This window comes from Camellia sinensis, chromosome 2 (genome assembly GCF_055761805.1).
Source record: "Camellia sinensis isolate YWXY chromosome 2, ASM5576180v1, whole genome shotgun sequence".
Lineage (NCBI taxonomy): Eukaryota > Viridiplantae > Streptophyta > Magnoliopsida > Ericales > Theaceae > Camellia > Camellia sinensis.
In genome coordinates, this window is record NC_138962.1 from 56906719 (window position 1) to 56922042 (window position 15324).

A 15324-nucleotide genomic window follows, 5' to 3' on the forward strand; every position below is an offset into this window, starting at 1 on the left:
TTAGTTAAGCATCCTTCTCCAATTTTGTGTAGTAAGAGAGGTCCAAGATATATTTTTTTTATTAGCTAAGGTCCTTTGATAAAATTTCTCTGTAATCATATCAGAGAAATTTCAAAATTTCTTTGTGTTGAGGGTCAAAATTTCTCTGAGTCAGATGAAATTTTTCTATAAAAATGTTATATATTCTTTATCTTATAAAATTTTAATATCAAATTTTTTATTTTATTTTTTTGGGTGTCTTTTTTGGCGTTTGGTCATTCGCTGCCCAATTTCACCACTTTCACAAAACGCCACTGCTTTGTTTCTTTCCCTTTTACCACAGCCACAACACACACACTCTCTCTCTCTCTCTAAAATAATGAATCTCTCACTCATTCGAGTCGATCGTTTTGGGGGTTTCGCTTGGAAACCTGTGTAAAGCACTGAACAGAGAGAGGTATAAAGCTAGGGTTTCAATTGTTTAGCTTGTTCTGTTGTCTATTATTTCGATGTTACATGATCACACAATCACTTCGATTAGATGTTACTACACTCAATTAGGTCTCTTTTCACTCATATATGTTGAATGCAAATCGTAATTTGTATGTATGTATGTGTGTGTGTTTTGCATTGTTGAATTGTTTTAGTGGATTCTAGGGTTTTTGCATGTCAGTGATGTGCGCTTAGATTTGTGCCTAAGAGAGATATGTGTTTAAACCCACAGTTAGGGGTTTAAGTGGTTTGGTTTGGTTTGGTCCGGTCAGGGTTGAGGGAAAGTTTAGCGCCGAACTGTTTTGTTGTTTGAGAAACCAAAATAGACTGCATGCTACAGGTTGTTTTGTCGGTTTGGGGTAAAAGAGGGATTGGTTTTAAAGGGTATTATAAAGGCTTGTAGAATCCGAAATCGGGAATAAATGAAGAAAAATGGTGAAATTTGTTCTATAAATGCCTCCGTCCCAAAACGTGTATTATTAGTCAATTATCTTCTAATGCTCAAAAAATTAAAATATAAAAATATTTAAATATACTATTTTGGTCGGTTTAGTTTGTATGGTTGTAAATTTTTTTAGACCAAAACATACCATACATTATGAAATGCATACCAAAAACTAAAATTTTGATTGTTCTTAAGTGGTTGGTTTGCCTATACCCACAGTAGCAATTGGGTTCTGTAATGGGTTTATTTTTATTTTTGTTTCCTTATCAAAGTTGGAAATATGGGATGTTTTTCCTTGATATCATGTGCTTTTTTTATGTTGGTAAGAAAAACTGTATCGACAAATTTGATTCTCCAAATTGACCCTAACCCACTGATAGGTTGCAACAGCATTTAGAATGATCACTGTCGTGACCGAAGCAACTAGCATAGCAAGTTTGCTGTGGCCCTTGAATCTTGTGAAGGATCTTTGATTATATTGATGCGGTGTGCATCACATTTATGTGTCACCAAAAAGTGTGTTGACACATTTTAAACATGATCACCGGAAGGTGGTTTGAACTGTCAACACTTGGACTCCATATCAGCTTGTTCACATGGAGATGTAACAGAAACACAAATTATTTTCTTCTAATCATTTTTTTTCTTGAGAAATAGCTTCTATGCCAGAGGAAGTCTGTTAAAAACCTAGACATTGAAGTTCCTTTTATGGGGAACAAGTTCTTCTTCCTTCAATGTCCTTTCTTTTATTTTTGAGAGAGTCCAATGGTGGATGTATGGTGGTTATTGGTTGCAGTGGTTCTACTTTATTTTGCTTTGCATTTGCAATTGCATCCTCGCAACTTCAATTGTTGTTTTCTGTATGGAGACTATATGCTGAATATCAATTTGCATAATTGCTAGTGTTAAGAGACCAAGGGTCTAAACCTAGTTAGCTAACCTGCTTTGGGAAGTTTCTGCGACCAAATAAAGTTCATTAGTCGAGCTTGTCAGTAATAAGAATATGAAGCGCAAGCGTGGAGGTGGGAAACGCAAATCAAAATTGGCTCCTGTGGTGGGTGCAAAAGAGGCAGTTCCAAACATTGTCAGTCTAAATACTCAAGATGACTTGGTTCCAGATGATTTTGACAATGCTGAATTTGACTCTAGAATGGAGGTTGAAACACCACAAACTGGCGGCCGCAGTAGGCAGCAAGCAAATTTACAAAAACAAAAAGTAATTGATGCAACAATGGGAGATAGTATGAGCTCATCTCCCGAAATGAGTGTAGCTGTTTCTGCTAATCTTTCGAAGAAAGCTAGGAGCATAATGACAAAATCATCAAGGGGTTTTGTTGCATCAAGTATAGAACCAGGTAGCAATGCAGAACAGGTGCAGAATGGAAGGACGCATCAAAAAGAAGCAAACTCGCTTCATCAGGATCCTCAATACGAAAAGCAGGAATTAAAAGCCGCCCTGGAGGTATGTTGTTGATGTCTAATGGGAGCAATATGCATTGGGTACGACCTTTATATATATGTATTTCATAGATGTTGACACCTATGTAAACACAATCTCTGCTTGAAATTTGGTTGCAACATTTTTACTTATTTATTAATGAATCATCTTGTGTGTTCATAGGTCATTAAGAAGGTTATGAAAATGGATGCTGCTGAGCCCTTCAATGTTCCAGTGGATCCTGTTGCCCTGGCAATACCTGTAAGTGTAACTTCTTTATAGATGCTTCACATGTGTATTATTTTAGGAACATGCCGCTAACTTTAAATTTATGGCCACTGAGATTTTGGGGTGCAATATATTTGAACCTTAATGGTTTGGAGGAAATAACTTTCCGAACATTTTGGAGTGGGTTTTATGTTGGTTATGAGCTCATCATTTGGGGGAGCAGAGTGGAACTTTTTTCTCCATTCAATGCTTTTTGTCTTTTTTAAGAGTTTGGTAGGTTAGTTATGAAGACTTGGGAGTTTATTACGTAGGATAGGAGAGCAATGCACGGGTTGTTTCTCTATGTTGGAAGTATCATGTTCCTTTTTTCAGTTACTGTCAGTGTCAACTGCTTTGCATTCTTATTCTTTAAGAAAAATTAAATTGCTATTACATTTAGAAGGTTAATGCTATCCTAATTTTCTGCCTTAAATCATTTAATGGAAGTATAAGTTAATTTGACATTATTATTGCTGTGTATAAAATTACAAATGTCTCATATGTTCTTCCACATTTTTGTCAAACTTGTTTTTGTTTTGTGTACTAACTCTTCATTTTCTTCCTTTATTTGTTAATTAACTTTTGGTTTTTTTAATCGTGGTGGGGCTGGAAGCAGGATTATTTTGATATCATTGATACACCTATGGATTTTGGTACAATATGTAGCAATATTGAAAATGGTGTTAAGTACAAGAATTCGAAGGATGTTTTAAGGGATGTGCAATATATCTGGGATAACTGTTATAAGTATAATAAAAAAGGTCATTATATTTTGGAGCTCATGAAGCGGGTGAAGAAGAACTTCACAAAATCTTGGACAGAAGCTGGGTTATACAGGGAACAACAACAGGAGATTGATGGTGAGGGTTTCATGATTCTTTTTTAATTTATGCATTTGATTTTCTTCATTAATGCAGAAAGTGGCTCATTTGGTTGTCATTGACTTCTTGCTTTGCCTGTTAACTATGGATTCTGGTGTTCAATTTGTTATGGAACATAATAATTCAGTCTCTTGTTATGTTGTGAAGAATGCTACCACATGCTTTTGGGCCTCTAACATGCTATGGCATGTAATCTTGGGCCTCTTAAACAAATAGCCCAATCTTTAAAATAAAAAACTTTATAGGCTTCTTTGGATTTTGTCCATCTTGACAATATTTTGCATATACAAAGAGGTCCCTTTCTACTTTGTTAGTCTATTCGTTTGTTTTTTGAAGCGGTCTTTCTTTTTGTTGAAAATTATATTATTATTATTATTATTTAATTTGGTGTAACCCTCCCATGAATCTATGACTTCTGCAGTTTTGAATTAGCATAAAGGACATTTTAGTTTCTGGATCTTGAGTGAAATATTTTTTTGGTAATATTTTTCATTTTCACTATATTGTTTTCTCTACAGAAATGGCTGCAGAACATGGTGCCTAGCCAGCTATTGTTAGTAACTACATGTTAATCAATCAACTGGTGACCAAATTAGATAAGTTTTGAAGAACAGAAAATGCATGTTAGGCAATTGATGTTTGACTTTCTTGAGCAACCTCTTCTTGCATTTTGGTCGTAATAAAACATCATCATTAAATCATGCTCTGGGAAGAATATCGGAAAATATACAGTATCAATTATTGGTCTAAAATCTTAATTAAATGTTAAAAACCGTACAGGCAAGGTAGGGAGCAATCAAATCTGTCCTATAAACCTGCTATACAAGTACTCTGTTTCAGACAAACTCTGTGGAGGGACCATTAAAGAATCATATTAAATGAGGCACCAAGAAAACAATATTCTTAGCAGGATACACTTTTTTGGCTAACGGGGTGTCTGAGGCTTCACCCCAACTAATCCCTGTGTACATGCTGTCCCCCCGTCCCACATGTACCAGGTAATTACCGGGCCTAAAGCCCTGGGGGAAATCTCAAGCAGGATACACTTTGAGCAAGAGGAAATAATATTCATATTCACACAATAGGGGAGTACTCAGCAAGGGTTTTGTAAGGGAGGTGGAGGACCTTATGTGGTCTAACTTTTAGGGAGGTGGACCTTATCTGCTTCTCAACAAAGTGTTCACACCCAATGAGAGATGAGTACACTCGACTTCGCTAAAAGTCGCAGGGTTGGTTTGGGAATAGGCTATTTTAGTAACTTTTTGGCTAAAATATGAGGTGAAAAAAATTAATATGTTTGGGATGATATTTTGGTTTTTTACAAAAAAATATGCAAAAAGTAGAGAGGAAAGAGATTTTTTTGACGTTTTTTGTATTGTTCTTTGCCTTTTTGGCTTTTTGGTGACTTTTTTTTGGCTTTTTAGCTATTATTTTAACTTCCCAAATTTGCTAGTAATTTCTTCCTCCCAAATATTTCACTGTTCATTTTCTTCTAGATACACAAGATATTCATATTCACTCATCGGATAACATGTGCGACAAAGTTTTGCCTTCTCCCAATGTGCACATTTTCAGCTGGTTATTCTGTCCTTGCACTCCTAGGCTTAACTTTCCGTGAAGAATATTGCTGAATGACATTCCTAGGTATCACCCACTTGATATCAAGTTCAATCAAAAAACACGAATAATCAAAATACAAACCACAATGAACGAGTGGGTGTGGGAACCTTTTGGCTAAGATGAAGTATATAGCGACTGTTCTTATCAGTAGGAATGGCAATGGGGGGCAATGGGGTGGATATTAATTCCCCATCCCCATTCCCCTATAATAAATTTTCCCCATTCCCCATTCCCCATTCCCCATGGGTACCACCCTCCCCATTTTTTAATGGGTATGGATTTTCCCCAACCCACTTTAATCCCCATTTTTATTTTTTATATTTAATGTTAACAACCACTTTTTTTTTTTTTTTTTTTTTTTTTTTTTTTTTTTTAAGGTTCACAACAAAAACTAAATATACCTTCAATCTTTTTTCTTTCTTTTTAAATATATTTAATGTTAACAATTTTTTTATTTTTTTTATTTTTTATTTATTTATTTTTTTAAGGTTCACAACAAAAGTTAAATATACTTTCAATCTTTTTTCTTTCTTTTTTAATACGGACTTCGCTTTCACATTTCGTAACAAACATAGATTTCCTCTTTCAGTGTTTGTCTGTTCATGTCGTTACAAAAAATGTGAAAGCTAAATATACCTCCAACCAAAGTTAAACAAGAGTCTTGTTTAGCTTTCACTGTGAAATCTATGTTTGTTAAAAGATTGGAAATCTATGTTTGTTACAAAAAAAAAAACAAACATATGGGAAATCTATGAAATCTATAAAAGATTGGAAAAAAACAAAGATTGGAAATCACTGTGAAATCTTCGCTTTCACCCTCAAGACTCTTGTTTAGCTTTCACTGTGAAATCTATGTTTGTTACAAAAAAAAAAAAAAAAAAAAGATTGGAGGTATATTTAGCTTTGGTTGTGGATCTTAAAAAAAAAAAAAAAAAAAAAATTGGTTGTGAACCTGAAAAAATAAATTAAAAAAAAAAAGAAAAAAGTTTGAATGTATATTTAGTTTTAGTTGTGAATCTTAAAAAAAAAAAAAAAAAAAAAAAAAAAAAAAAAAAAAATATGGGGAAATTAGTGGGTACCCATCCCCAACCCATCCCCTGTGGATATTTAAAGAATATCACCTACCCTACCCAATGGATAAGAAAAAGAGGGGAAAACCCATGTATTTGGGTTGGGTCTCCATGGATACCCACAGGGTAGGTTATCCATTGCCATCCCTACTTATCAGTTATCTGATACATGGGCCAGTGTCCCAATCAATATTAAATAGATTTTTGCGGGGAGGGCCCGCCATAGTAGTTTTTTATTAGGATCCTCACTTGTCACTTTACTAACCATTATACATGTGTCTCTTCTCTGAAGGACATTCAGATGTACCTCCTACGAAGTCTACTATGAGCTGCAGCATACATGGGCATAGGAGCCCAGTGGGTTCTATGATTGACCATGCCAGACATCAGCAGCAGGATCACGCAGACCCGAGCGGAGTTCATCCCCATCAGCCCTCATTGAGGTACAGCCAATCATATCATCCCCAGCAGAGGCCTTGCCAGTGTCAACTGAGCTCTGATCAGCACCACACTTGTCAGCCTAAGGCTGGCACAAATGGTGTTAGTGCAGGTATGCTCTGGTATGCTATGTTTGAGGTTCATTTAGGTTGGCTTTTTTATTATGGCTCGACGTTTTGCACATGCAGCAGATGTGTTACATGATATGAGATGTGTTGTTCACTTGCACTGTATTCTGTAGTACATTCAGCTGTAGAAATTTACTCGTGATACATCTTGCATACGAACCGATTAAATCAATGAAGTAATTTCATCTAACAAATCCTTGAGTTGTTCATCACCATCAATATTTGCTAATGTCGTACCTAAAAGTGAAAAAAGAAAAAATTAATAGTATGTTGTTAAGATTATATATGTATCTTGCCTTCACATTTCACTTTCTTCATACTGTACTCTAAACAGGATATGAACATTCACTTTATTTTTTAGTCCTCAACTGCTGCTCCAGTTTAAGCAACATGCAAGCAATACTTTAAAAAAAAAGAAAAAAAAAAGAAAGAATGTGCAAGTAATCCCTTTGCCTTTAAAACTCCAGTTAGGCATTACTTTTGCTATTAGAGTGCATAGATGCCTGCCCTTGCTTCCTTGACACCAAATAGGTGTTACCTTTTTTATTTTTGTTTTTATTTTAAGCAGTGCATATTGCTATTCCTTTTTCTTCAATTTTTTTTTTGGATAAATAAAGTGTATTGGGGATGATGCTTGCTATTTCAGAAGATGCATTTAGGTAAGGTAACTTCTAAAACATGCTAGAAGTGTTTTTTTGGCTTTTCTTTGCAATATATATGACTTTGCAAGACTCAGGCACTCAACATGTTGTTTCCCTGCCAAGGTATTGGGGATTTTAGCATTTACTAGATGTTGCCTTTTGCATTGGGGTAGAGTGAGCTTATGGCTTGGAACATGTTTGATAAACCATATAGCACCTCTATTGCGTTAATTAATAATAACCACTTGACCTCTAGAAGCTACATGCATCCCCTTGTAACGTGAACTTGTTAGTTGCTGTTGGAATCTGCTAACCAACTCCTGTATATAGCCTTGTCTCCAAGGTAGTGGCCATTGTTACATTTCATTAGGGCATGTCCCTATATAATCGCACCTATGTTACATGGACTTGGGTATGGGTCGGGTGCGTATCTAGGTGTCAAACCCATCGAACTTCTAACTGAAGGATATGTAATTATGTAGACTTGCCACAAAAAAAAAAGGTCATATGTTTTAATTTTAATTTATTTTGTGTAAAAGTGGTGTTTTTTGTAACATAGTGTAAAAAAGACATTACTAATTTTATAGCAATTACGGAACAAAAACTAAATATAATGACAACATTAAATATAATTATATATAATGAAATTGAATTGATGTATATACTGGCTAAATGCATGCATATCTGATGGGAAAGTAACTAAATGCATATCTGATGGGAAGTGACGGGCACATATCCCATACCCTTATCAAAGTGTCAAGTGTCTGGCATGAGTACTTAATTTATTTTGAAGAGTCCATTGAACGCAGAATTGCACTACATCTATCTTCAATATGATGCACTATTGCATGTTTAATAGTCGTATGTTTCTTCTTTTTTATTTTTATTTTATGAAAATGCAGGACATTCACACTTACTTCCTCCTATAGAGTCTACCATGAGACGAAGTCCACGTGGGCATAAGTCTCTTGTGGGTTCCATGGCTGACAACCCAAGCCGCTCGCAGAAGAATCAGATTAGCATGAGCCAACCACAACTTCATCAGCATCAGCCCTCAGTGAGCTGCATTGATCCATATCAAACCCAGGAAAGATCTTGCCAGTGCCCACCGGGCTCTGGGCTGCAGCAGCCATTTGTTGGTACAAATATTGCTAATGCAGGTATCTTTGTTTGAGGTTCATAACCAGGTTTGACAGCTCAACAATTTGCACAATAGAGATGCCATGCATGTACAGTGCTATCATGTGGATTCACTTGCTATGTGTCAAATATCAAGTTTGATAAAGCAAGTGTATTGCACAATAGAGATGCCATGTAGATGTGCAATCATTTGGATTCACTTGAAATACTTGTGATACATCTTCGTATTTCATGATACTAGTGTAACACCAGTTCAATTACACATGCATCATTGCAATACTTATAATTCTCATTAGCTAATGTTATATCAAAAAGATTAAAAAAAGATGAAGTCTTTAATGTTTGGGAATATGACTGGTCTCTTACCGTGGTGTATTGGCTTTGGTCGTACTAACCTCTAAATAGGGTTTAAACATTCACTTTATTTTAGCCTGTCAAACTTGCCTTTTTCTCTTACCAAGCCTCCTTTATAAAGAATCTCCTTGTCCTTAAAACTGTTGCAGGGGCTGCCCTAGCTTTAAGGGCATCAAATAGGTGTAGCCTTCCTTGTAGAGCACCTATGAAGCACGGACAACTCTCCGGAGGTTGCGTACTATGTCCGACACGTGTTGGACATGGACACCCTCTAGACACGTGTAGGACACGCTAAGGACACATTGTGTTCTATTTATTTATTTTTAATTTGTCAACAATTTGTTATATATTGTCTATGTTACATGGACTATCTTAAGATTAAGGTTTAGGGAGGTCCAATTCCTAGACACAGACCATACCCGAGTCTATGTGAAATAGTAAGTAGCCTGTTCTGTGTTATTAGTCAATTGCTGAATGCATCAGTGCATGCCTCCTTTATAAATGCAGACTAACTACTGCATTATATTTCTTTTGTAATAACTATACGCGTCTCTTTTATGAAGGAGATGTCTACTCATCACCTCCTGAGGTGTCCATGATAAGGTGCACCAAACGTGGACCTAGGTGCTCAATTGGACCTATGACTGACCACATCAGCCACAAGCAGCAAGATCCGATACCCCAAAGCCATATGCAGCCACATCAACCCTCATCTAGTTGCGTTCATGAACATCATCCCCAGCACGGAACTTGCCAAGGTCATCTGAGCTCCAGCCAGTTGCATCCCAGCTTTGACCAGCCACAACCTTCCCAGCCACATGCTGCTGGTGCGGAAATGAGTAGTGAAGGTATATTATTCTAGCCCCAATGCTTGAGTAGTTTCCAAGTCATGTTAACATGTGTTCTCCGTTCCTCATATTTTAAATGGTTAAAATTAGAAAATGTTGTTATGTCTAATCTTATTTTTTAATGCATTTTCTCATCTCTAGACACAAGTCAGTGGGTCCCATGTGCATTTATTTACGTGGACCCCATTGTTCTGTGTCTAGGAGTATGAAAATGGAGTAAAAAATGGGATTATAGCATTACTTTTAAAATTATTAAACCCATTAAATTAATGATATAGAAACAATAAAAGATGTTATTAATGTCACACACCAAAATTTTGGTGTCCATTTTTGATTCACAAAAAGTATTATATGTAAGAATTCTAAATGACTTATGTATATCCAATTGTGAATCAATACAAAGGGTACATTTGATTTATATAGCAATTCTAGGTCTAAGACTAAATAGGAAACAAGAATTAACCTAAGAATATAAAATATTCACACAATTTCTCAAATATATACTAATATTCTCACATTATATACCCAGAAAAAATATTTAGGAAAGTATTAAGAATTTGAAATATACTTGGTGTGTTTTTGGCCAAGCAAATTTGTTCCACACATTTTAAATTTTAAACATTGTTCTAGATGTATATATTTTTTGAATGTGTAATACTGATGTTATTTTAGCTATTTTGTTGTGCACTTTTAATTTGTATATAGTCTTTGCTACATGGACTCTTTCATTCCCCCTAGTGTACCTGTGTCAACACTATTATATGACAAGGATAAGGGTATGAAATATGTGTTCAACCCACATATCCAAATTGGACAATTCGATCCTCTAATTTTTAACAATGCTTAAGAAGCTCATATTTGATATTAAAGAAGTATTTCTAGCCTCTCATATGGATGGATATAGAAATCTTGAATCCAGTGTTGTTCAAGTACATTCGTAAATAATAACATCATCTTATGTCAGGATATTATACATTTTTACATGACTTTTAAGAGCAATGCTAGGGATCCCAAAAAATTTACCAAAACACAACACTCACATGTATTTTGTAGAATTTTTAGTAAATTTTTTGGGATATCTAGCATTTTTGTACCATACATGTTCAGGACGTGTCTACATATCTGTACCCAACTTTTGAATGCATATCGTTTTATCTTAATATTAAGATTTAAGGAGGTCTGATGCTTAGACACAGACAACACCCGATCCTCATACCCGAGTCTATGTGAAATAGTACATAGCCTGTTCTGTGTTAATAATAGTGAATTGCTGAATGCATCAGTGCAAGCCTTCTTGATAATTAATGCAGGCTAACTACTGTATTATATTGCTTTTGTAATAACTATAAGCATCTCTTTTATGAAGGAGACTTCTACTCATGGCCTCCTGAGGTGTCCATACTAGGGTGCACCAAAAATGGGCCTGGTTGCCCAATTGGATCTATGGCTGACTGTGTCAGCCACAAGCAGCAGGATCAGATAACCCCAAGGCATATGCAGCCACATCAACCCTCATCTAGTTACATTCAGGAACATCACCAGCACGGGTCTTGCCGGGGTCAACTGATCTCTAGCCAGTTGCATCCTAGATTTGAGCCGCCACAACCTTCCCAGCCACATGCTGCTGGTGCTGAAACGAGTAGCGCAGGTATATTTTCTTCATGTTTGATTGCGAGTATGGCTAGTTTTTATGATTTGAATCCAGATACATTGTGCATGTAGGCAAGACTAGCTAGGGCTAGGCGCATATTTTGGTATGCCTCTTTCCATGTAAGATCTCAATTAAGTTTGGAATCAAATTAACCTCTAGCCGCTTTGTGTAGCGTATTATATGAATAACTTGATAAATTTGAGTGCGGAATCCGCCAACAATTTCTTATATGCACCATAGTTTTTTTTGTCTATTATTGAAATGCATCAATGTGTTCCCTGTTATAATTAAGTGAAATTCTGTACCTTATTATATTGCTTCTGTAATAATCATACACTTGTATCTCTCATACACTTGTATCTCTCTAGAAGAACAATCAACGCCTCCTACAGAATCCATAGTAAGGTGCACCAAACGTGGGCCTAGGTTCCCCGTGGGTCCTATGATTGACTACATTAGCCACATAGCCCCAATCCAAATGCAGCCCCAGCAGGGGACTTGTCAGGGCAATCCGAGCTCTAGCCAGCCACAGCCTTCTCTTCCACTAGCTGGCATTGATATGGGTAGTGCAGGTATGTTATGCCAGACTTGTCGTATTCAGTCATATTTACTTTCTCATGTTTTCAACTTACATTGTTTTATGTGCATATTTATTCCTTCTCTTGTTTTTTTCTCCCATTATTATTTTTTTAATAGATTCTACTAGCATTAAGAGGAAGACTCGTGGTCGTGGCCCAACACGGTGCCTCGATGTATGGAATACGGAAGACAAGATACCTATTGCCACCAATGCGCTTGGGCAGCCCATTGGCCTTGAGGCTCCCAAACTAGTTAACTTCCTTGGCACCATGGCACGAAATGGTCATTTAGCGCCCCTTAATTATGTTGATTGGCGGGCATTTCCCGATGAGAACAAGGAGAAAATGTGGCAACAAGTTCAGGTATTGGAGAACTATTTCTTAATATATTATATATGTTTATTTTGTTGTCTGACATATGTTACCTACATATATAGGAAAAGTTTGATATTGACCCAAACAGTGAAAGTTGGGTCTTGAAGTCCATTGGCAATAAATGGAAGAACTGGAAGGCTCTGTTAAAGGCTAATCATTATAATCGTCACACTACCGATGAGGAGCGGCTGGCAGACCGTGATGAGAGGGTCCTTCCGGATCAGTGGCGGATTCTAATTTCATTTTGGAACTCCAAAGAGGCACAGGTATGTTCTGGACAAAGATGGTAGAATTCACTTCTTACTATTATGTGTGCTGATATGATGCAATCCGTTAGAAGTTTGATTATCCATTTCTTTTCTTTCAATGGAAAATGGAATCAATGTATCTATCCATGCTGCGGTACAGGAGCGAAGTGTTACAAATAAGGCCAGTCGCGCACAGCAGAAGACAATGCACACAACAGGCACAAAGAGCTTCGCTCGAGTGCGTGAAGAGCAGGTACTTTCATGACTTCGGAAACCTAAAATTGCATTGTTGCTTATGTTTCAGCACTCATGTAGCGATGCACTCATAATTGTTGTTTAATAAGTGTAGCGTGAGAAAAGGCCTGATGGGAAGGAGCCATCCCGGGCAGAGCTATTCATACTGACACGTACACGCAAAGATGGGCACCCTGTGAATGAGGCATCATCAGTAATAATTGTAGGTTCAATTCTCAAATCATTCAAGTTGATCTTTCACTGAAATATTTGTTGTTTCTTGTTGTATATGCATTGGTTTGTTATGTGATCAATTGTACAATTTAAACACTAACACAATGTTCTTTATTACAGTCGCAACTTCGCGAAAAAGCTTCTCAACAGCGGGGGACCTCACAAAATGGTATTGTTGAAGATGATGTCTTCGCTGAAGTTGTGGGACAAGATAGACATGGTCGTGTGCGTTATTTGTTGGGTCCTTCCCCATCTGATCTTGGAGGTCCAAAACCAAGTCGTGCTGAAGCCATTAGAATGGTCTCGGAGGCTAATGTAGAGGTACGTGAGTTGAAAAACAAAATGTCGTCCATGGAGCAGACGTGTGCACAGATGGCAGCTCAAATGACTACCATGATGTCGATGATGTCGACCATGCAGAAGAAGTCCCCTGAGAAGCATTTGCCTAATGCAGTAGGTTCACTGCCTGAGCCTTTGAATGCTGAACAGGTAAATATTTGAGTTATTTATTCTTGCATTTAGCTAGAAGTTATTGCGTTTGTTTCAAACTTCAATTCTTGTTCATTCTCAACAGGTTGCAGATGTCTCTATCAATTCTGAGGGGTCACAAGAAGTGCAGGTACATTCATCATCTGTTCGCCAGGGTGCTCCATCTCTTCAGGTGAGTAATATAGATATTGGTTAGTAAGTTTGCTAGAGTTATTCAATAGTACTTATTTATTTGAACTATCAATTACCATTGATTCATGAAAAACAGAAAACTGCAACGAAAAGAGGAAGGAAGCCGAATAAAAATGTTGCAAAGGTAATTAATCACTCATGGAATGAATTGTATTTCTCCATTTTCTGTTTCACTCTTATCATATGAGTACTACTTTTCTATGCAATACTTTCAATGTTCTTGTGTGGCTGGTTCTCTTGTTTTAATGTCTAGAATTCAATTTGTAAGGCTTTAAATTGTGGACCTAAACTTTTGAAAGTGCATTTTGAGATGCCACTTCTGATACGACGTCGTGGACAATGTAAGAGAGACAGCAGGAGCAATTGTTGCTGGGTGACCCATATGTTGCAATTAGTCAGTAACATTTAAACTAGGTTTTGACTGATCTAATGGATCACTAATTTTTTGTTCTTTTGTTTGCAGGTGACACGCAAAAGGAGGTGATGTTCGGTGGATTGAATTTCTTATTAGTGGAAATGTAGTGATCTTGGATTCCGGTCTTAGACATATAATATACTATTATTTGTGGTAGTTGTTCAAGATGTTCTGTGTTTGAAGATTTAAACTTTCTGGTTGTGAATGTGAAATGATGTGGATTTATGAATGATGAAACAAGTTATTAGTATTATATATGGATGGTTTGTACAGATGATACAATCCTGATGTGGTCTGGTGGACTTGTGGCATATCCTAAAACTGGTTTGTGAATATGTTCTCATATATGGATCTTTAAATGACTTGATGAGTTAACTCGGTTATAATTTGGAGCGATGGCAAGTGTTATATGCTTCCAATGCTGTGGCTCGGGTTTGAGTAATGCTAATCAATCTCTCCACAGATTGTGTAGAGAACAACTGTATGAATCTTTTGGCAGCATATATATTAATTTATTCATTGGCTTCTGAGGTGCTGTTTCTTCATTCTTGTATTGCCTCATAGTTTCTTACATTCAGCTTGTTTTTCTGGAAAATATTTTCTGCTAGCGAGAGCTCATAAATTATGCCAGAGTGAAAGGTTTGTCTAGAATGGTTATTGCTCCTCCTAGTCTTTCACACCAAATAGCAGTCCCTTGTGCTTTATTTGGATTTTGGAGTTGTGGTCAGGTTTCTAGTGACTGAAAAAAACAATGGACGTAGAAACCAATGGTCTGTTTGGGATGTGGCTTTTTAGTAGCTTGCTTGGGAATGATTTTTTGATTTTTTACAAAAAAAATTTACAAAAAATAAAGAGAAAGAATAATTTTTTAATTTTTTTTTGTAAGTGAAAAACTTGATGGTTCTTTATTTTTAGGTTTTTTTTTTTTTTTTTTTTTTTTTTTTTTTTTTGGGGGGGGGGGGGGGGGGTTGGGGTTTAAAATATTCTCATCCCAATTGGGCCCTGAATTTTGTTTTCGTTTTTACCCCCAACAAATCCATTTATAAATTTAAGAGTCAAAAAGAGTTGCCCCTCAAAAAAACAAAATAAAAAATAGTAAAATAGTAATAGTAAAATCATAAGGCTTTGTTTGGGAAGCCATGGTTTGGGCTTTTTTGGCTATTTTAG

General features: G+C 36.4%; 1 protein-coding gene across 23 annotated transcripts; it reads left to right on the plus strand.

Annotated features, from left to right (window-relative positions):
• The first annotated feature begins 214 nt into the window (after window positions 1-214).
• On the plus strand, window positions 215-14429 carry LOC114309824 (uncharacterized). Of its 23 annotated transcripts, none has more exons than XM_082914480.1 (17): window positions 215-436; window positions 1820-2378; window positions 2538-2615; window positions 3235-3481; window positions 6485-6742; window positions 8302-8559; window positions 9457-9741; window positions 11108-11389; window positions 11761-11964; window positions 12089-12333; window positions 12408-12611; window positions 12754-12846; window positions 12943-13050; window positions 13182-13550; window positions 13636-13722; window positions 13795-13866; window positions 14206-14429. In XM_082914480.1, the coding sequence occupies exons 2-17, from the start codon at window positions 1920-1922 to the stop codon at window positions 14224-14226; spliced, it is 3270 nt and encodes a 1089-aa protein (XP_082770606.1). In that variant the 5' UTR covers window positions 215-436; window positions 1820-1919; the 3' UTR covers window positions 14227-14429. The 23 variants fall into 23 exon arrangements, with proteins under 23 accessions (XP_082770606.1, XP_028111454.2, XP_082770612.1 ...); XM_028255653.2 differs by having other exon boundaries at window positions 13819-13866; XM_082914486.1 differs by having other exon boundaries at window positions 11764-11964.
• Window positions 14430-15324: the final 895 nt, after the last annotated feature.